At 53.4% G+C, this 19,762-nt stretch overlaps 2 protein-coding genes across 4 annotated transcripts; both read left to right on the top strand.

The window, feature by feature from the left end:
* The first annotated feature begins 2,540 nt into the window (after nucleotides 1-2,540).
* On the top strand, nucleotides 2,541-10,269 carry LOC110354662 (uncharacterized). Its single transcript, XM_072024952.1, has 23 exons — nucleotides 2,541-2,556; nucleotides 2,669-2,791; nucleotides 5,345-5,466; nucleotides 5,596-5,694; nucleotides 5,972-5,992; nucleotides 6,291-6,311; nucleotides 6,529-6,549; nucleotides 6,655-6,675; nucleotides 6,770-6,790; nucleotides 6,886-6,906; nucleotides 7,014-7,034; nucleotides 7,147-7,167; nucleotides 7,650-7,670; nucleotides 7,778-7,798; nucleotides 7,910-7,930; nucleotides 8,422-8,442; nucleotides 8,549-8,569; nucleotides 8,662-8,682; nucleotides 8,778-8,798; nucleotides 8,910-8,930; nucleotides 9,028-9,048; nucleotides 9,207-9,239; nucleotides 9,417-10,269. The coding sequence occupies exons 3-23, from the start codon at nucleotides 5,373-5,375 to the stop codon at nucleotides 9,950-9,952; spliced, it is 1,119 nt and encodes a 372-aa protein (XP_071881053.1). The 5' UTR covers nucleotides 2,541-2,556; nucleotides 2,669-2,791; nucleotides 5,345-5,372; the 3' UTR covers nucleotides 9,953-10,269.
* A 3,915-nt stretch (nucleotides 10,270-14,184) lies between these two features.
* Nucleotides 14,185-19,546, top strand: LOC110351189 (butyrophilin subfamily 3 member A2). 3 transcript variants are annotated; one of them, XM_038187795.2, is made up of 10 exons: nucleotides 14,185-14,974; nucleotides 15,588-15,930; nucleotides 16,522-16,803; nucleotides 16,933-17,037; nucleotides 17,320-17,340; nucleotides 17,995-18,015; nucleotides 18,121-18,141; nucleotides 18,250-18,270; nucleotides 18,429-18,461; nucleotides 18,639-19,546. In XM_038187795.2, exons 1-10 carry the CDS (start codon nucleotides 14,732-14,734, stop codon nucleotides 19,265-19,267), a joined length of 1,719 nt encoding a protein of 572 aa, XP_038043723.2. In that variant the 5' UTR covers nucleotides 14,185-14,731; the 3' UTR covers nucleotides 19,268-19,546. The 3 variants fall into 3 exon arrangements, with proteins under 3 accessions (XP_038043723.2, XP_071880937.1, XP_038043724.2); XM_038187796.2 differs by having other exon boundaries at nucleotides 14,832-15,175; nucleotides 15,583-15,930; XM_072024836.1 differs by lacking the exon at nucleotides 18,429-18,461.
* The last annotated feature ends 216 nt before the right edge of the window (nucleotides 19,547-19,762 follow it).

Raw genomic sequence — 19,762 nt, 5'->3', positions numbered from 1 at the left:
TGTCCCTGTCCCCTGTCCCCACGAGGATCTGGGTCTGTCTTGACTGTACCCAGGGGCAGGTGTCTTTTATAAACCCTGACAATCGGGTCGAGATCTTCACTTTCACAGAAGTCTTCCTGAAAGGGGAGACCATGCGCCCCTGGTTCTGGCTGGGGATGAATGCCCAGCTGTGCCTGAGGGACAACACGCTGAGACCTGCGGCAGATGGTGGGGAGTACTGACTTCAGGCAGCCCTTTTACTTCGTTTTTGGGAAACCTACTTCTAACTCCAGTGATTAATTTGGCTTTGGGTGTGAAAGCATAAAGTATATAGCATGGATTTAGATGTAAAAGAATTAGTAATACTCCTTGTAAATGAATAAATCAACTTCTGAACATGGAAAATCTCAGCGTGTGAATATTTTAAATCATTACTGAAGGAAGCTGCATACCCCCAAAAGAACAGGAAACTTGAAGTGGCAGGGCAGAAAAGTCCAGTGGAAGCTGGATTTGAGCCAGCGCATGGCTACAATGGGGGGCAGTGAAGATGTTCTCGTGGTTGGGAGCTCTGGGACCAGGATGCTGTGGGGCTGGGATGCTTTCTGAGTTGGATGCTGTGGGAGGGCTTGGGGGAGGCAGGATGCTGTGGAATCCGTCCCATGAAGCACAGGGAAAAGCACAGGAAAGGACTGGGTCTGTGGGAACCTCGAACATGGTGGAGTTCGGGGAGCTCTGGTGCTTTGGGCTTTGCCCTGCACAGGACTCCTGTAGGGACTCTTGCAGCCTGAGGGAACTCTTTGTTCCCTCCTCTGGAGAACATCCATGCAAGATGTAGTAGCAAGACTGTGGCAAATGAAGTTTTGCACAGGAAGATGGAGTCTGGCAGTGGCATTTGCTGGGTGCTTTCTGTCCTGAGGCTTTGCTGCCTGGGAAGGCGTCTTGCAGCAGACCAGCTCCTTCGTGTTGGTCCTGTTAGTCAAAGCTAGGAGGAACCAAAGCTCCAGCTGCCCCACTTCCCTAGCTGGTGCCTGGTACCCACTTGTCTCAGCTGGATCATTGCACTGCCCTTGGGGACACCCAAAGAGCTGCCAGCCTCCCATCACACAGGCTCTGCAGAGGCTGTGCCCGCAGGAGGCTTCAGGCTCTTGGAATCTCCACATCCAGAGGCAGCAGGTGGTCTCAGCTTTCAGCTGATCAGAGAAGTTCAGCTGATCAGATTCAAGTTGGAAAAGACCTCCAAGGTCATCTGGTCCAACAATCCCTCTACCACCAATGTCACCCACTAGGCCATCGTGTAGATGTAGCTACTCAAACGGAGGGCTTGGGGAAACACACCGCTGTCCAGATCTTGGAGAGGCAGGTGACCTGTTCTCTGTAAACACCAGTGATAGGACCCACGGGAACGGCGTTAAGCAGCGGAAGTTTAGTCTGGACATCAGGAAGAGGTTCTTCATGAAGGGGGTGGTTGCACACTGGAACAGGCTCCCCAGGGAAGCAGTCACTGCACCAATCCTGCCTGAATTTAAGAAGTGATTGGACTGTGCACTTAGCCACATGGTATAAACTTCTGGGCATACCTGTGTGGTGCCAGCAGTTGGACTTGATGATCCTTATGGGTCCCTTCCAACTCAGGATACTCTATGATTCTATGACCTCTCCAGATTCCGAAGGATATTTCAAAAACAATTTAGATTTCCTGATGACATCTTCCAGTTCTCTGAGTACTCTAGGATTAATCCTATACGGCCCTACAGTCTTGTATGCATCCACATGTAGAAGCAAATCCCACAAAAATTTAGGGTTGGCTGGGAGTTTATCATTCCCACAGTCACGACACTCCAACACATGACACCTCAGGTCCCAGTGCCCATTGTCAGTGTTGAAGACAAAGGCAAAGAAAGCGTTAACCATCTCTGCATTGTCAATGTCCTTGTTTGTGAGGACACTATCCCCATCAGTTAACAGACCAATGTTTTTTCTGGTCCTACTTTTGGAGTTAAAATATTTTTCTAAGTCCATTTCAATACCCATCACAGTACAGTTCAGGTTCAACGTGTAGTCACCTTTGGCCGTACAAATATTTTGCTTATAAAGACAAACCTTTTCTCTGTAGCCCTCCCACATTGCCTGACCTCCCTTCAGGAGGATGTAAAGATTCATTACCCACCTAAGCTCTAGAAAAAGATCCCTGCCAATGTGAGCTGACCTTCTACCATGACTACTTAATTGGAGCCAGGAGCAGAGCTTGCTCTTTGCCCACACAACGTTAAGTAAACTGTGGCAGCACTGGACTTCGCACCCAGTTGCTCCCCATACCCTGCAGCCTCCAATCCCTCTCTGTTCTGGAGCCATTTGCTCCAATCAACTAAGGGGGAAAATTGCTCCCAGAGGGTTACTGCTGCCAGGAGTTGGGCAAAGGTTAGGAAAGTTGGGCGTAGCCTTGTTCTTTCTGCAGCTCTGCTGGGTGCCGTGAGGGACGTCTATCTTGGTGGGGCTCCTTTGGAGAAGAACCCCTGGGGGTTGCCTGCTGTGTCCCCCAGCCCGTGATAAAAGCGCAGGCTCTGCGCCCTGCCCAAGGTGCTCCTGGCTGTGGCTATTTGTGCCCGGGCCTAGGGGGACTCCTTCCCCATCTGCCTGTGGTGCCTGCAGCCACTCGGTCCCCTCTGTCTTCTTTTGTTTTTGCCCCCAGCTCCTGCTCCTGCTGCAGCACACATGGAGCTTCCCTAGGGCTGCAGCCTCCCCAGCCTCAGCCGCCATGCCAGGGGACTCCTGACTTCCCTCATCACTTTGCTCCTCCTCCGGCTGGGCTCAGGTAGGATCCTGCGGGGCTGCTGGGGGCTGGGAAATGTGCTGCCATGAAGTAGGGGAGCAGCCATGGGGCAGGGGTGACCCGAGCCCACTTCTTTCCCTGTCTGGTTTTCACTTTCACTTTCGTTCTTTCACACAATATGGGCACTGCCTCGGTTGCCTTTTTGGCTCTTCTTCTCCTGCCTGAATGCTGCAGAGAGGACTCCCACTCTCAGCACACCTCCTTCTCCTGCACATCCTCCCCCTCCCTCTCGTTTCCCTGGTGATTTCCCATGGGACATGGAGGACACAGCATGCACCATCTCATGCACAGCTCGCCCTTTGTCACTCATTGCCCCTACATTTACAATGGCAAAATCTCACCACTTCTCTGTGCCCTTCTCCATTGCCCAGCCCAGCTCAGAGTGGAGGGACCAGGCCACCCTCTCACTGCCACCGTGGGGCAGGATGTCGTGCTGCCCTGCCACTTGTCCCCTCAATGTGATGCTCGCAGCTTGGAGGTCAGGTGGATCCGGGACAAGTTCTCTGAGACAGTGCACCACTACCGCAATAGAGAGGACCTGTACGGGGAGCAGATGGGGGCATATGCCGGGAGGACAGAGCTGGCCAGAGATGGTCTCTCTGCTGGAAGCCTGGACTTGCAAATCACGGGGCTGAGACCCTCTGATGATGGCCAGTATGTGTGCATCATACAAAATGCTGATGCTTATGATGAAGCTACCGTGGATCTGGAGGTGTCAGATAAGTGGCTGGGGTGATGCTTCAAGCAGATGGTATAGGTGTCCCTGGGTTTGTGTGTCTGCACAAGCCTCTGCCCATTCTCATGGTCATGGATGAGGCCTTTCAAAGAGTTGAGTCTTATATGTCTTCACCTCCTCAGTATGTGAGCACTTGTCAGGCAAGGAGCACACCTGTAACTTTGCAGGCTTTTTATGGAGAAAGAGTGGCATGGACATATGGTTTTATTCAGTTTCAGTGGCTTCTTTGAACTCCATCCCCATGATGTTCTGAAGGCACTGGGCACAGGCTGCTGAGCAGCTCCTTCAGATGTGTCAACCATGGGACCAAATGAAATGCCTGGAGCAGGGAAGAGGCCTCTGAGCTTCTGGACCTCTGCTTGATTTTACTTTTCATGCTGGGGGAGACCTGAGACATTGTCTGGAAGTCTCAGGGCTTCTTGAACCAGCACAGCTTGGTGCAGAGAAGCTGCCTGGAGGTGCTGAAGCTTGGCACCTGGGTTTTCTGGACTATTTGGGGCCACTGGCATTGTGCAGCCCTGTTTTCTGGTTCCAGCACCAGCCGGAGTGTTTTTGGGGTGAGGATGGTTGCCTGAAGTGCCTGGTCTCAGAGCCCCTGGGGCTATGGTTGGGCTGGGCTGTGTTGGCACGAGAGCAGATGGGGTCTTTGCCTTCAAAAGAATCTCTCCCCAAGTCAAGTCCCAGCCACGCGCTCTTCCCCCAGCCACAGGCGCTGACCCCCACCTCTCCCTGGGGGGCTACGAGGACGGAGGTGTCCAGGTGCTGTGTCAATCGGCCGGCTGGTACCCGCTGCCGCAGCTGCTGTGGAGGGATGCTCGTGGGCAGCACCTGCCCTCGGTCTCCCAGACACATTCCCAGGACCAGAAGGGACTCTTTGAAACGCATCTTGCAGATGACACCATGCTGAGTGGTGCAGTGGATACTATGGAAGGAAGGGATGTCATCCAAAGGGTCCTGGATAAGCTTGAGAAGTGGGCCTATGTGAACCAAATGAGGTTCAACAAGGCCAAGTGCAAGTTGCTGCACCTGGGCTGAGGCAATTCCAGACATGAGTACAGACTAGGTGAGGAACTCATTGAGAGCAGCTCTGCAGAGAAGAACGTGGGGTCCTGATGGATAAAAAGCTCGACAAGAGCTGGCAGTGTGTGTTTGCAGCCCAGAAAGCCAACTGCATCCTGTGTTGCATCAACTGAGGAGTGTGAGCAGCTCGAGGGAGGGGATTGGCCCCCTCTGCTCTGCCCTCATGAGGCCTCACCTGGAGTACTGTGTCCAGGTCTGGAGACCCCAGCACAAGCAGGATGTGGAGCTCTTAGAACAGGTTCAGGGGAGGGCCACGAAGATGATCAAGGGGCTGGAGCATCTCTCCTACAAAGAAAGGCTGTGAGAGCTGGGGATGTTCAGCCTACAGAAGCGAAGGCTCCAGGGTGACCTCATTGGGGTGTTTCAGTACTTAAAAGGGACTTACAAAGAAGATGGAGAGACACTTTTTGCCCGAGCAGATAATGGTAGAACAAGGGGCAATAGTATTAAATTAAATGAGGGAAGATTTAGGTTAGTGTTTAGGATGAAATTCTTCATTCAGAGGGTGGTTAGGCATTGAAACAGGTTTCCCAGAGAGGCTGTGGATGCCCCATCCCTGGAGGTGTTCAGGACCAGGGTAGATGAGGCCCAGAGCGAGCTGATTGAGTGGGTGGCATCCCTGCCTATGTAGGCGGCGGGGCGGGGGGGGGGGGGGTGAAACTAGGTGGTCCTTCAGGTCTGTTCCAGCCCAAGACAATATATTATTGTATGATTCTAAGATTCTATGAAATCCAAGGTGCCATCGTCATGACCTGGAGTGTGGAGTGGCCCTTGTCCTTGTCCTGCATGGTCAGGAGCAGCCGCTTCCTGAAGGAGTGGGAATCCTCCCTGCATACCGCAGGTACAAATGGCACAGCCAGCGTGAGGTGTTCCTGGCCCCTGCAATTGTCCTGGGCTGGGTGAAGTCTGAGTCTTGCTTTTCCACCTGTGGGCATGGAAATGCAGTTCTTTTCTTGGTGCCTTTTCACAGCTTCCTTCTTCGAAAACACCAGGCCCTATAAGGTGGCTCTGGTCCTCGTGGTATCAGCTTCAACCATTGGCTTTGGTGTTTATCTCTTTCGAAAGCAAGGTAAGCTGGCAGCACAGGGATGGAGCGGAGGGAGGTGTTCTGCAGGGACCCCCCTGGGTCTGGAGCGGGGCTGAGCCCTGGCCCAGGGAGGTGCGTAGGAGGAGGAAGGGAATGTTCTCCTGGGGATGCCAAAGGCCTTAGGATCGTCTTGGGTGGGAGGCCAGGGAACATGGCTGCAGCGTGGGGCTGGTGGCAAGGCGCAGCCCCCCTGCACATGTTCCCACCCAGCAACCAAGCTGCTCTGCTCACCACCTCTTCCTCCGCCTTTGCTTTTCAGCGGCACAGAGACGAGAGCTGGGTGAGTCCTTGCAGTCCCTGCCCCCAGCCCCTGGGGAAGTGGTGTCCCTGCGGGAGGGCCTGGTCTGGGTGGGCTCTGGGGGCTTGTGTGCTGGTGGCTCGGGGGTGCTGGAGGAGCAGCTGGAGCCTGGGGTGGGAGTGGGGAGTGCTGGGGCTGGGGCTGCCCTGGGCACGGGACACAGCCAGGATGGCTGAAAGGAACGGGGATCAAGGTGGGGACGGGGAGCGAGCTGCAGGGCTCAAAGGGTCAAAGAATCTCTCCTTCCTCCTCATGAACTGCTTTTCTCTTTCTTTTCCAGTGGAACTGGCTGCCAAACTGGGTGAGTATCCCTGAGCTTGGGCACGGTGCAGAGAGCTGCCCAAGAGTCTGTCCTTACAGTTCCATCTACGAGAGCCTTGTACAAAGCTGGGCCAAAATGACTGTTTGGTCCCACTTGGAGCAAGGCAGTATTTTCCCAGTCATGGGATGTGTTCATGATCTAACATGGGCTGAGCAACACTGCCCTCTGATCATGCATTACTTTCTTTCTTTTTCAGAGGAACAAGCTGCACTGCTGGGTGAGTGTCCATGTGCTTGGGCCCCAGGACAAGGCCAAGGTGATATTTAGGGGAGGGTGGGCAGCTGGGACAGAGCACTCCAAGGATTTTCTCTTTCTTTTCCAGATGAATACCGTGCAAAGGATGGTAAGTCTCCATCAAAATCTGAAGGGATTTGAGGTGTTGCAATGTGATGAGAAGCTGTTCCCTCTCAGCATGCCAATTCTCTTCTCATTTGCAGTGCAGCAATCTGCAAGACTGAGTGAGTCTCTGCCCCTGAACCCAAAGAAAATGGGTTCTCATCATGTAATGAGAATCTGTACTCTCTCACCAAGTATTTTTGCTTTTCTTATGCAGAGGATCTAACTGCAGATCTGTGTGAGTGTCCCTCCCCAAAATGAAGGAATTTGGGCCCTATTGGTGGGCAGTGTGGGATGGGAAGTTGTCCCTTTCTATCATGCATTCTTTTTGCTTTTGTTTGACAGTGAGGAAGGATAAAGAACTCAGTGAGTATCCTGCACCACAACAAAATCCTATGGGGTCCAGCAATGGAATGAGAAGCTTTCCCCTCTCATCAGACATTTCTTTTCTCTCCCCCTCTTTTTCATTTTTCTTCAGAGGAAAAAGAAGCAGAGCTGGGTGAGTGTCCTCGGCAACAGAAAGGTGATGTTCAGGGGAGGGTGGGCAACTGGGACAGAGCAGCCCTGGGCGGGCCCCTCACCCTGATGGGGGAGTGGGGAGTGCGAGGCTGCCCTGGGGAAAGAACATGGCCTGGATGACTGAAAGGAACGGGGATCAAGGTGGGGACGGGGAGCAAGCTGCGGAGCTGCCCCGCTCGGCACTGACGCTTCCGGGACAGGGACGTCCTCCACCCATCCCCATTCACTTCCACCTCTCTTTTGTTGGCATCGTACTGAAAGCTGCACAAGATTGTGTGCTGCTTGCACAAACCATGCTCACAGATGAACTTCATTCACTATTAGTCTGGTCCCTCCTTTGGGAGCAAAGTTATATTTGGCCACTTCCTAGAAGAATAAATTTGGGGGCGTAGCCATGGGAGCAGGCATATGACGAGAAGCTGTCCCCTCTGATCATGCATTGCTTTTACCTTTCTTTTCCAGCACAAAAAGATAAAAAGCTGGGTGAGTGTCCCTCCCCAAAATGAAGGAATTTGGGCCCTATTGGTGGTTAGTCTGGGATGAGAAGTTGTCCCTTTCTATCATGCATTCTTTTTGCTGTTGTTTGACAGTGATGAAGGATAAAGAACTCGGTGAGTATCCTGCACCACAACAAAGAGTATGGGGTCCAGCAATAGAATGAGAAGCTCTCCCCTCTCATCAGGCATTTCTTTTCTCTCCCCCTCTTTTTTATTTTTCTTCAGAGGAAAAAGAAGCAGAGCTGGGTGAGTGTCCTCAGCAACATGTAGTCGATGTTCAAGGGAGGGTAGGCAACTGGGACAGAGCAGCCCAGGGCTGGACTCTCACCCTGATGGGGGAGTGGGGACTGCGGGGCTGCCCTGGGGATGGGACATGGCCGGGATGGCTGAAAGGAACGGGGATCAAGGTGGGGACGGGGAGCGAGCTGCGGGTTTGCCCCACTCGGCACTGATGCTTCCAGGACAGGGACGTCCCCTATACATCCCCATTCATTTCCAGTTGTCTTTTGTTGGCATCGTACTGAAAGCTGCACAAGTTTCTGTGCTGGTTGTTCTGCTTGCACAAGCCATGCTCAGAGATGAACTTCATTCACTATTACTCTGGTCCCTCCTTTGGGAGCAAAGTTATATTTGGCCACTTCCTAGAAGAATAAATAAGGGGGTGTAGCCATGGGAGAGGGCATATGACAAGAAGCTGTCCCCTCTGGTCATGCATTGCCTTTGCTTTCCTTTTGCAGCGGAACTGAAAGCAGAGCGGGGTGAGTGTCCCTCCCTAACGGAAAGAACTTCATGTCTTCCAATGGGAGCTATGGGAGGAGAAGCTTTCCCCTCTGATCATGCGTTGCTTTTCTCTTTCTTTTCCAGATGTATACCGTCAAAAGGCCGGTAAGTCTCCATCAGCATCTGAAAGTATTTGGGGTCATAGCAATTGTATGGGAGGCTGTTCCCTCTCACCATGATTTTCTTCTCATTTCTAGAGCGCCAATCTGCAAGACTGAGTGAGTCTCTGGCCCCAAACCCAAAGAAAATGAGTTCTTGTCATGTAATGAGAATCTGTACTCTCTCACCAAGTATTTTTGCTTTTCTTTTGCAGAGGATCTAACTGCAGAGATGGGTGAGTGCCCATCCCTCCCCCAAATGAAGGCCTTTGGGTTCTACCAGTGGGCATTTTGAGAAGGCAAGATGTCCTTTTCTGTCATGCTTTCCTTTCCCTTTTGTTTGACAGATAAAAAAGATGCAAAGCTCAGTGAGTATCCTGCACCATAACAAAGCAGTTTGGGGTTCAGGCTTGGGGCGAGAAGCTCTCCCCTCTCATCAGATATTGCTTTTGCTTCTTTTTCCAGAGGAACAAGCTGCAGGGCAGGGTGAGTGTTCCTGAGCTTGAGCCCAAGGGCAATGTCAAGGCAATGTGCAGGGGAGGGTGGGCAGCTGGGACAGAGCAGCCCAGGGCTGACACCTCACAAAACCCACAACCACTGGGCACCAGCCATGGGCTGTGACCAGCTCTCCCCTCTCCTTCCAGCACGGAGAAATTTTCTGCTGTCTCATAATACAGGTAGGTGTGCACTGGGTTGCCCTCTGTCATGCTTCTCCTGCCCTTGCTGGGGCATGTTCAGGAGCCAAGAGGTGCCCCATCTCCTGCCCCGTGGGGCAGCTCCTGGCCCCGAGCTGGGGAAAGCCTGCCCAGGGCTGAGCTCTGCCCCTGATGGCCTGGCTCCTTCTGTCCCTGCAGTGAAGGTGACCCTGGATCCACGCACGGCTCATCCCATGCTTGTCCTGTCTCAGGACAAGAGCAGTGTGAGATGGCAAAGTAAATGGCAGCAGGTGCCCAAAGCCCCGGAGAGATTTGACACTAGTTGCTGCGTTCTGGGCCGTGACGAGTTCAGAGAGGGGAGGCACTGCTGGGAGGTGGAGGTAGAGGGGGAGAAGGGAAAGTATTCAAGTTTGGCTGTGGGGGTGGCCAGGGCATCGGTGAAGAGGAAGGGGGAGATCAACATGAGCCCTGAAGAAGGGATCTGGGCTGTGCAGTACAAGGAGGGGCAGCTCATGTCTCTCACATCTCCTCACACCCCCTTGTCCCTGTCCCCTGTCCCTACAAGGATCTGGGTCTGTCTGGACTTTACCCAGGGGCAGGTGTCCTTTATCAATGCTGACAATGGGGTCGAGATCTTCATTTTCACAGATGTCTTCCTCAAAGGGGAGAGCATGCGCCCCTGGTTCTGGCTGGGGACGAATGCCCAGCTGTGCCTGAGGGATAACACCCTGTAGACCGTGTCCTCAGACCTGGGGAGCTCCTGTGATTCTCCAGCCACTCCTGCATCACCTCTCCTTCATCCTGCAGGAGCACTGCAGGAATGAGGGGCAGTGGGGCAAGGGGCTGCCCTGTGTTTCTCCCTTCACGCTGAGACCTGCCATAGCTGATGGGGGTACTGACTTCAGGCAGCCCTTTTACTTTGTTTTTGGGAACCATGTTTCTAACTCCAGTGATGAATTTGGCTTTGGGTATGAAATCATGAAGTATATAGCAGGAATTTAGATGTAAAAGAATTAGTAACACTCCTTGTAAATGAATAAATCAAGTTCTGAACATGGAAAATCCCAGCGTGTGAATATTTTAAATCATTATTGAAGGAAGCCGCATACCCCTAAAAGAACAGGAAACTTGAAGTGACAGGGCAGAAAAGTCCAGTGGAAGCTGGGTTTGAGCCAGAGTATGGCTGCAATGGGGGTCAGCGAAGCTGTTCTCATGGTTGGATGCTATGGGATCAGGATGCTGCGGGGCTGGGATGCTTTCTGAGTTGGATGCTGTGGGAGGGCTTGGGAGAGGCAGGATGCTGTGGAATCCATCCGATGAAGGACAGGGAAAAGCACAGGAAAGGACTGGGTCTGTGGGAACCTCAAACAAAGTGGAGCTCGGTGAGCTGTGGTGCTTTGGGCTTTGCCCTGCACAGGGCTCCGGTGCTTGGGCACAAGCCCTGCTGGCACCCACGGGTCTCACCCTGCCTCTGAGCCCCAGTGGGCAGCACAGGGGCTGCAGCAGCTCTCCACGCTCCTCTCCCCTCTGCTTGCACTGCTTGCAGACCCCAGGGCAAGGGATGTGGTCACCGTGTGCTGCGGGCCATTGCAGGCCACCTTTGCCTCCTAGGTTGGGGTTGATCCTTGCTCTGTGCCTGGTGCTGAGCCTGAGCAGCCTGAGGGGACTCTTTGTTCCCTCTTTTGGAGCACATCAAGGCACAGCAGGACTGTGGAAAATAAATTTTTGCAGAGGAAGATGGAGTCTGGCAGTGGCATTTCTTGGGTGCTTTCTGTCCTGAGGCCTTGCTGCCTGAGAAGGTGTCTTGCAGCAGACTGTCCCCTTTGTGTTAGTGCTGTTAGTCAAAGCTAGGAGGAATCACAGAATCACAGAATTTCTAGGTTGGAAGAGACCTCTAGATCATTGAGTCCAACCTCTGACCTAACACTAAAAAGTCCTCCACTAAACCATATCCCTAAGTTCTACATCTAAACGTCTTTTAAAGACCTCCACTAATGGTGACTCAACCACTTCCCTTGGCAACCCGTTCCAATGCCAAACCACTCTTTCTGAGAACAAATTTCTCCACATTTCCAGCCTAAACTCCCCCGGCACAACTTGAGGCCATTCCCTCTTGTTCTATTGCTAGTTATCTGCCCCCAGCTCCCACAGCTTCCTTTCAGGTAGTTGTAGAGAGCCATAAGGTCTCCTCTGAGCTGTCTCCGGACTAAAAGACCCCAGTTCCCTCAGGCGCCCCTTGTTGGAATTGTGTTCCAGGCCCTTCACCAGTTTTGTAGCACTTCTCTGGACACACTGCAGGGCCTTGATGCTCTTCTTTTAGTGAGGGCTCCAAAATTGAACACAGTTCTCCGGGTTCAGCCTCTCCAGGGCAATGTAGAGGGGGACAATGACCTCTCTGGTCCTACTGGCCATGCTATGTCTGATACAGGCCAGGATGTCGTTGGCCTTCTTGGCCACTTGGGCACACTCCTGGCTCATGTTCAGGTGGGCGTTGAGCAAAACCCCTAGATCCTCAGGTGGGCATTGAGCAAAACCCCTAGATCCATTTCATCTTTACCGCTTTCCAGCCAATTTCATAACATCATAGAATAATTGAATATCCCGAGTTGGAAGGGACCCATAAGGATCATCACGTCCAACTCGTGGCACCCCACAGGTCTACCCAAAAGTTTAGACCCTGTGACTAAGTGCACAGTCCAATCACTTTTTAAATTCAGGCAGGATTGGTGCAGTGACTGATCCCTGAGGAGCCTGTTCCAGTATGCAACCACCCCCTTCATGAAGAACCTCTTCCTGATGTCCAGCCTAAACTTCCACTGCTTAACGCCATTCCCGCTGGTCCTTTCACTGGTGTTTTTAGAGAACAGGTCACCTGCCTCTCCAAGACCTGGACGGCAGTGTGTTTCCCCAAGCCCTCCGTTTGAGTAGCTACATCAGTGACTGCGGCTGGAGAGGCTGCAAGAGATGCAGAAACCATGGTTTTCTGCCTGTTTGATACCATGGCCAGGCATTTTGCAAGCAGGTTACAAGTACTGATGGGAAAGACCGCTGCAAAAGAGCAGTAAGAGCGCCCCACCTACTCACCCTGCCTGCACGACCTGCCGCACCATGCCCTTCTGACGCGGTACACCCTCTTTGCCTGTCCTGTTCACTGCGCTCCTCAGGGGCTGCTCTCGAACGGCTGGGGAAGGGGCGCTACTGGCTCTGCCTATGCCTCATCAGCCACCCTTGCGAGGGCAGCTGCGTCCAGTTGGCAGCTCCATGCCGTTCCCTCAGGCCCTGTCACTGGCCCCAGAGAGCAGAGACTGGAGCTTGCCCCTCCACTGCCCTCATTAGGAAGTTGAGGGCTGCCATGAGGCCTCCCCTGTGTCTCCTCTGCTCTGGGCTCAAGAAACCAAGCGTCTTCAGCTGCTCCTCACACGCCTTGCCCTGCAGAGCCTTCGCCGTCCTCGTAGCCCTCCCTTGGAGGTTCTTGCACAGTTTCACGCCCTTCGTCTGCTGTGGTGCTCACAGCTGCACGCAGTGCTCGAGGCGAGGCCACAGCAGTCCAAGCATAGCGGGACGATCCCTTCCCTCGGCCGGCCAGCAGTGCCGTGCCTGAGGCACCCCAGGGCATGCTTGGCCCTTTGGGCTGCCACTGACGAGACCTGGCCCCAAAATGGAGCCCCACTCGTGACTGGCCACCAGCCTAATATCACCCTGTTTAGCAGAACACTCAGAGCCTGACCTGTCAGACAATTGTTGACCCAGCATACCGTGCATTTGTCTGGGTCTGTGCTGGACATTAGGTCCGGCTGGGTATGATCGGAAACAATGTTTTAATCTTGACTGAAATCCAAAAAATCATCTCAGATGGCTCTTCTTGGCCAACTAGGAGGCTGACCTTGTCATAAAAAGAAATTGAGTTTGGTAAATAGGACTTTCTCCTCACCACTTTCTCCTCACCACGTGTGCTGTGACCGCATTGTCCCTCAGGTGTTTTTCACTCACTCCCAGAGCAATCTCCCTAACTTTACCATCAACTGCTGTGAGAATGACAGCCCTGTAATTCCCAGGGCCTCCTTTGCTGCCCTTCTTGGTAACTGGTGCAACGTTTGGCAGCTTCCAGTCACTGGGACCTCTCCAGATTCCCAAGGATATTTCAAAAACAATTTATTTCATAATGACATCAGCCATTTCTTTTAGTACTCTGGGATGAATCCCAGAGTCAGGCCCTATGGTATCCACCTCTAGGAGCAAATCCCACACTAATTCAGCATTTGCTGAGAGTTTATCATTCCTGCTCTCACGGTCCTCCAGCTCAGGGCACCTGGGGTCCCAGTGCCCATTGTCAGTGTTGAAGACAAAGGCAAAGAAAGCATTAAACATCTCTGTATTGTCAATGTCCCTGTTTGTGAGGAGACCATCCCCATCAAGTAATGGACCAATGGCTTCTCCGGTCCTATTTTCGCTGTTTAGTTATTTTTTTAAGTCCTTTTTGTTGTCCCCCACAGTATTGTCCAGCTTCAACTCTAATTGAGCTTTGGCCATTTGAATCTTTCCCCCTAATGACAAGGGCAGCGGATCCGGAGGCATGCCTTAGTTCCTTCAAGAACAGGTCATCCATGTCATCATCCTGGCTGCATGCAGAAGCTGCCCCTCTGGTCCTCGGAAGCCACTTCCATGCCCAAGCCCCCACCCTGCTGCAACAGGGCTTCTCTTGCCAGAGGGCAAATGGTCTGCCCATTTCTTCCTCCTCTGCGATGGGCAGAGCCAGGAGTGGGGCTGGTTCTTTGCCTGCACCACTCTGGGCAAAAGGTGGCAGTACGGCACTTAGCACTGAGGTGCAGAAAACAAACTTCTCAACTCCTAAAGAGTTATAAAGCAGGTATGTTTATTGCAGTGCTGAGTGCAAGGGGGATCGCTCCTCCTAGCTTGCACACCAATACTTACTGCCAGAGTGTTTATATTGATGGGATATATGCATATTCATTTCATTTCCTGCAAGTCTCTTACATATTCATCAGGTCTCCGTAAATCATTAACATAGGTTTCCACCCCTATCTGCATGCACACTAGAGTCCTCAGGCGGTTGTCCAGTGTACTCTGCTAGTCTTTTGATGTAGGACAGAAGCCTTCCTCACTGCTAAACTTCTGATCTTTCCTTTCTTTTACAGACTTCAGCAGTCAAGCCAGTTCTTGCTGGCTTCATTATCTATGCATGCAGTCTTTGACACCCTTATCCTTGGGGTCACCCTCTCCTTGTGGTTCACATACAATTGTGTTAGCTACGAACTACAGAATCAACATCCTTTACCACGTTCCCCATCTCAATCTTTTAGGGTCATCCTGTCCTCGTACTCCCTTGGTCAGTCCTATCCTTGAGGTTGATATACAACATAATCCCTGGGATGGCTGAAACCTGCAATATAGACGTGCTTTCCCTTGTTCCCTGTCTCAGCACACAGCTGTGCCACTTTCCCTGCAGCCTCTGATCCCACTCCGCTCTGGAGCCTCTTGCTCCCAGCCCCCAAATGTCCAAGCTCCTCCCAGAGTTTTACTGTTGTCCGGAACTGCGTAGGAGATCTGGAATTTTGGCATACCCCTGTGTTTCCTGCAGCTCTGCTGGGTGCAGAGAGGGACGTCTCTGTCGGTGGGGCTTCCTTGGAGAACAACCCCTGGGGGCTGCCTGCTGTGTCCCCCTGCCCGTGATAAGCACAGGCTCTGTGCCTTGCCCAAGGTGCTGCTGGCTGTGGCTATTTGTGTCCGGGCCCAAGGTGACTCCTTCCCCATCTGCCTGCGGAGCCTGCAGCCCCTCGGTCCCCTCTCTCTTCTGCTCCAGCTTCTGCCCTTAGCTCCTGCTCCCGCTACAGCACAGATGGGGCTCCCCTGTGGCTGCGGCCACCCCAGCTTCATTGGCCATGCCAGGGGCCTCCTGACTTCCCTTGTCACTCTGCTCCTTCTCCGGCTGGGCTCAGGTAGGATCCTGAGGGGCTGCTGGGGGCTCTCCCCTCTGGGCCAGGCAGACATGATGATGTGGGGCAGGAGGGTGGCTGTGAGGCAGGGTGGACCTGAGCCCACTTCTTTCCCTGTCTGGGTTTCACTTTCCCTTTGGTTCTTTCACACAATATGGGCGCTGCCTCGGCTGCCATTTTTGGCTCTTCTTCTCCTTCCCAAATGCTACAGAGAGGGCTCCCACTCCCAGCACACCTCTTTCTCCTGCATGCCCTCCCTCTCCCTCTCCTCTTTCGCCGGTGGTTTCCCATGGGACACGGGGGACGCAGCACGCACCAACTCACGCACAGCTCACCCTTTGACAGTCACTGACCCTAAATTTACGATGGCAAAATCTCACCTCCTCTCTGTGCCCTTCTCCATTGCAAAGCCCAGCTCAGAGTGGAGGGACCAGGCCAGCCTGTCACTGCCACCGTGGGACAGGATGTCGTGCTGCCCTGCCACTTGTCCCCTCAACGCGATGCTCACAGTTTGGAGGTCAGGTGGATCCGGGATGAGTTCTCTGAGACAGTGCACCACTACCGCAATGGAGAGGACCTGTACGGGGAGCAGATGCGGGCATATGCCGGGAGGACAGAGCTGGCCAGAGATGGTCTCTCTGCTGGAAGCCTGGACTTGCGAATCACGGGGCTGAGACCCTCAGATGATGGCCAGTATGTCTGCACTGTGAAAAATGCTGATGCTTATGATGAAGCAACAGTGGATCTGGAGGTGTCAGGTTTGTGGCTGGGGTAATACACCAGGAATTCCAGGGGAGAATTTAAGTTTCTTTTTCCTATCTCAGCTATTAAACAGCATGGAATATGGACATGCAAATGGAGGTAGTATTTGGGAAGAGAGATCCATAGGTAGGATATAGTTGTTAGTTTTCACTGGTGTTTGTGTAGACCATCCCCATGATGGTGTAAGGGCACTGGGCACAGGCTGCTGAGCAGCCCCTTCATCTGTGCCTATGATGCTACCAAACACAGTGCCTGGAGCAGGGAAGAGACGTCTGAGCAGCTGGACGTCTTTTGGGTGTTGCTTTTTGTGCTGGGGGAGATGTGAGACATTGTCTGGAAGTCTCGGGGCTTCTTGAACCAGCACAGCTTGGTGCACGGAAGCTGCCTGGAGGTGCTGAAGCTCAGCACCTGGGTTTCCTGGGTGATTTGTGGCCACTGGCATTGTGCAATCTTGCTCTCTGGATCCAGCACCAGCCCGGATCTTTTGGGGTGAGGGTGGGTGTGTGGACCTCCCATTCTTAGAGCCCCTGAAGCCTTCAAATGAATCTCTCCCCAAGTCAAGCCCCAGCCACACGCTCTTCCCCCAGCTACAGGCGCTGACCCCCACCTCTCCCTGGGGGGCTACGAGGCTGGAGGCGTCCGGGTGCTGTGTCGATCGGCCGGCTGGTACCCGCTGCCGCAGCTGCTGTGGAGGGATGCTCGCGGGCAGCACCTGCCCTTGGTCTCCCAGACACATTCCCAGGACCAGGAGGGGCTCTTTGAAATCAAAGGTGCCATCATCGTGACCGGGAACGTGGAGGGGCCCTTGTCCTGTGTGGTCAGGAGCAGCCGCCTCCAGCAGGAGTGGAAATTTTCCCTGCACATCGCAGGTACAAATGGCACAGCCAGGGTGAGGTGTTCCTGGCCCCCACACTTCTCCTGACCTGGCAGAAGTCTGGGTCTTGCTTTTTCATCCACGGGCATGGAAACACAGCCCTTTTCCTGGTGCCTTTTCTCAGCTCCCTTCTTCCACAACGCCCAGCCCTGGAAGGTGGCTTTGGCTGTGGTCCTCGTGCTTTTGGCTGTGTCCATTGGCCTCGGTGTTTATCTCTTTCGAAAGCAAGGTAAGCTGGCAGCGCAGGGATGGAGTTGAGGGAGGTGTTCTGCAGGGACCCCCCTGGGTGTGGAGCGGGGCTGAGCCCTGGCCCAGGGAGGGACGTAGGGGGAGGAAGGGAATGTTCTCCTGGGGATGCCAAAGGCCTTAGGTGGGAGGCCTCTTGGGTAGGAGGCCAGGGAGCATGGCTGCAGCATGGGGCTGGTGGCAAGGCGCAGCCCCCCTGCACATGTTCCCACCCAGCAACCAAGCTGCTCTGCTCACCACCTGTTCCTCCGCCTTTGCTTTTCAGCGGCACAGAGGCGAGAGCTGGGTGAGTCCTTGCAGTCCCTGCCCCCAGCCCCTGGGGAAGTGGTGTCCCTGTGGGAGGGCCTGGTCTGGGTGGGCTCTGGGGGCTTGTGTGCTGGTGGCTCGGGGGTGCTGGAGGAGCAGCTGGAGCCTGGGGTGGGAGTGGGGAGTGCTGGGGCTGGGGCTGCCCTGGGCACAGGACATGGCTGAAAGGAACAGGGATCAAGGTGGGGACGGAGAGCGAGCTGTGGGGCTGCCCCGCTCTGCACTGATGCTTCCAAGACAGGGACGTCCTCCACCCATCCCCATTCACTTCCCCTTGTGTTTTGGTGGCACGGTGCAGAGAGCTGCACAAGTGTCTGTCCTTACTGCTCCACGTGCACAAGCCTTGCTCAAAGGTGGCCCTTGCTCCTTGTTAGTCTGGTCCTTCTGAATCTCTGAGCATGGTGCTCAGTTCCCATTCTACCGATCCCCATTCCATTAGTAATTTGGTTGCGTAGTGCTGAAACCTTCATACTTGTCACTTTTTCCACAAAATTGTGCTTTGCTGACTAATCTTTTCTGTGTTTGAGAGCAAGGCAGTGTATTCTCACTCCAGAGAGAACAGGAAATTGTTTTTTTTCAAGGGGTGACAAGTTGCTCCCTCTGACCATTAATTCATTTTTCTTTTGTTTTCCAGAGAAACAAGCTTCAGAGATGGGTAAGTCTCACTCTTCAAACAGAACAAAAATAAAATAAAAATGAGAACTATGGGATCAGAAGCTATGCCCTCTGATCATGTTTTCCTTTTCTCTTTCTTTTGCAGCGAAAGAACGTGCAATATTTGGTGAGTCTTTCTGCCTAACTAAGGGTAATTGGGGTCTTCCCATGAAAGCAGCCATGGGCTGAGCTGCTCTTACCTCTCATCAGATATTTATTTTGCTTTCCTTTTCAGAGAAACAAGCTGCAGAGCTGGGTGAGTGTCACAGAGCTTGGGCCCCAGGGCAACACCAAGGTGATGTGCAGGGGAGGGTGGGCAGCTGGGACAGAGCAGCCCAGGGCTGGCCCCTCACCCTGCCCACACCCACTGGGCACTGGCCATGGACTGTGACCAGCTCTCCCCTCTCCTTCCAGCATGGAGAAGGTGTCTGCTGCCTCATAATACAGGTAGGTGTGCATTGGGTAGCCCTCTGAAGTGCTTCTCCTGCCCCTGGTGGGGCATGTTCAGCAGCCAAGAGGTGCCCCATCTCCTGCCCCATGGGGCAGCTTCTGGCCTCGAGCTGGGGAAAGCCTGCCCAGGGCTGAGCTCTACCCCTGATGGCCTGGCTCCTTCTGTCCCTGCAGTGAAGGTGACCCTGGATCCTGACACTGCTCATCCCCAGCTTGTTCTGTTGGAAGACAATACAAGCATGCATTTGGAACTTACATGGCAAGCAGTGCCCAACAACCCAGAGAGATTTGACTGTTGTTGCTGCGTGCTGGGCCGTGAGGAGTTCAGAGAGGGGAAGCACTGCTGGAAGGTGGAGTTGAGAGGCGAGTTGGAAAAAGATTCAAATTTGGCTGTGGGGGTGGCCAGGGCATCAGTGAAGAGGAAGGGGGGAATCAACATGAGCCCTGAAGAAGGGATCTGGGCGCTGCAGTACGATGAAGGACAGATCATGACTCTCACATCTCCTCCCATACGCTTCTCTGTGTCCCCTGTTCCAATGAGGATCTGGGTCTGTCTGGACTATTCAGCGCAGCAGGTGTCTTTTATCAACGCTGGCGATGGGGAAGAGATCTATGTGTTCAAAGGAGCTTCCTTCAACGGGGAGAGCATCCACCCCTGGTTCTGGCTGTGGACAAGCAGCGTCCAGCTGTGCCTGAGGAGCAGCATTCCCCAGATCCTGTCCCCAGCCCTGGAGGGCTCCTGCCCTTCTCCAGCCACTCCTGCATCACCTCTCCTTGATCCTGCAGGAGCAGCACAGGAATGAGGGGCACTGGGGCCAGGGGCTGCCCCGTGTTCCTCCCTTCACACTGAGACCTGTGACAGTTGGTGGGGGGCACTCAGAGTTCAGACACCCATTTGCTTCATGTTTGGGAGCCCCATTTGTGGGCTCCAGTTTTCCGTTCCTAACTCCATTTATAAATTTGGCTTTTTTTGAAAGCATGAATTATTAACATGGATTTAAGTGTAAAAGAATTAGTAATACTCCTTGTAGTTAATTACATCAGCTTTTGAACATGGAAATGCTGTGTGGGATTATTTTAAATCACTATGAAGGAAGCTGCCTACTCCAAAAAGAATGGGAAACTTGACCTGGCAGGGCAAAATAATCCACTGGGAGCTGGATTTGAGCCAGATCGTGGCTGTTGCTGGGGGCAGCGAGGATGCTCTGGTAGTTGGATGCTTCAGGACCAGGGTGCTCCAGCCTTGGACACTTCAGAACTGGGATGCTCCGGGACCGGGATCCTCCAGGACGGGGATC

Source organism: Anas platyrhynchos, chromosome 17 (assembly GCF_047663525.1).
Source record: "Anas platyrhynchos isolate ZD024472 breed Pekin duck chromosome 17, IASCAAS_PekinDuck_T2T, whole genome shotgun sequence".
Lineage (NCBI taxonomy): Eukaryota > Metazoa > Chordata > Aves > Anseriformes > Anatidae > Anas > Anas platyrhynchos.
The sequence above is the reverse complement of the archived record's forward strand: the minus strand, read 5'-3'. Positions and strand labels throughout refer to the sequence as shown.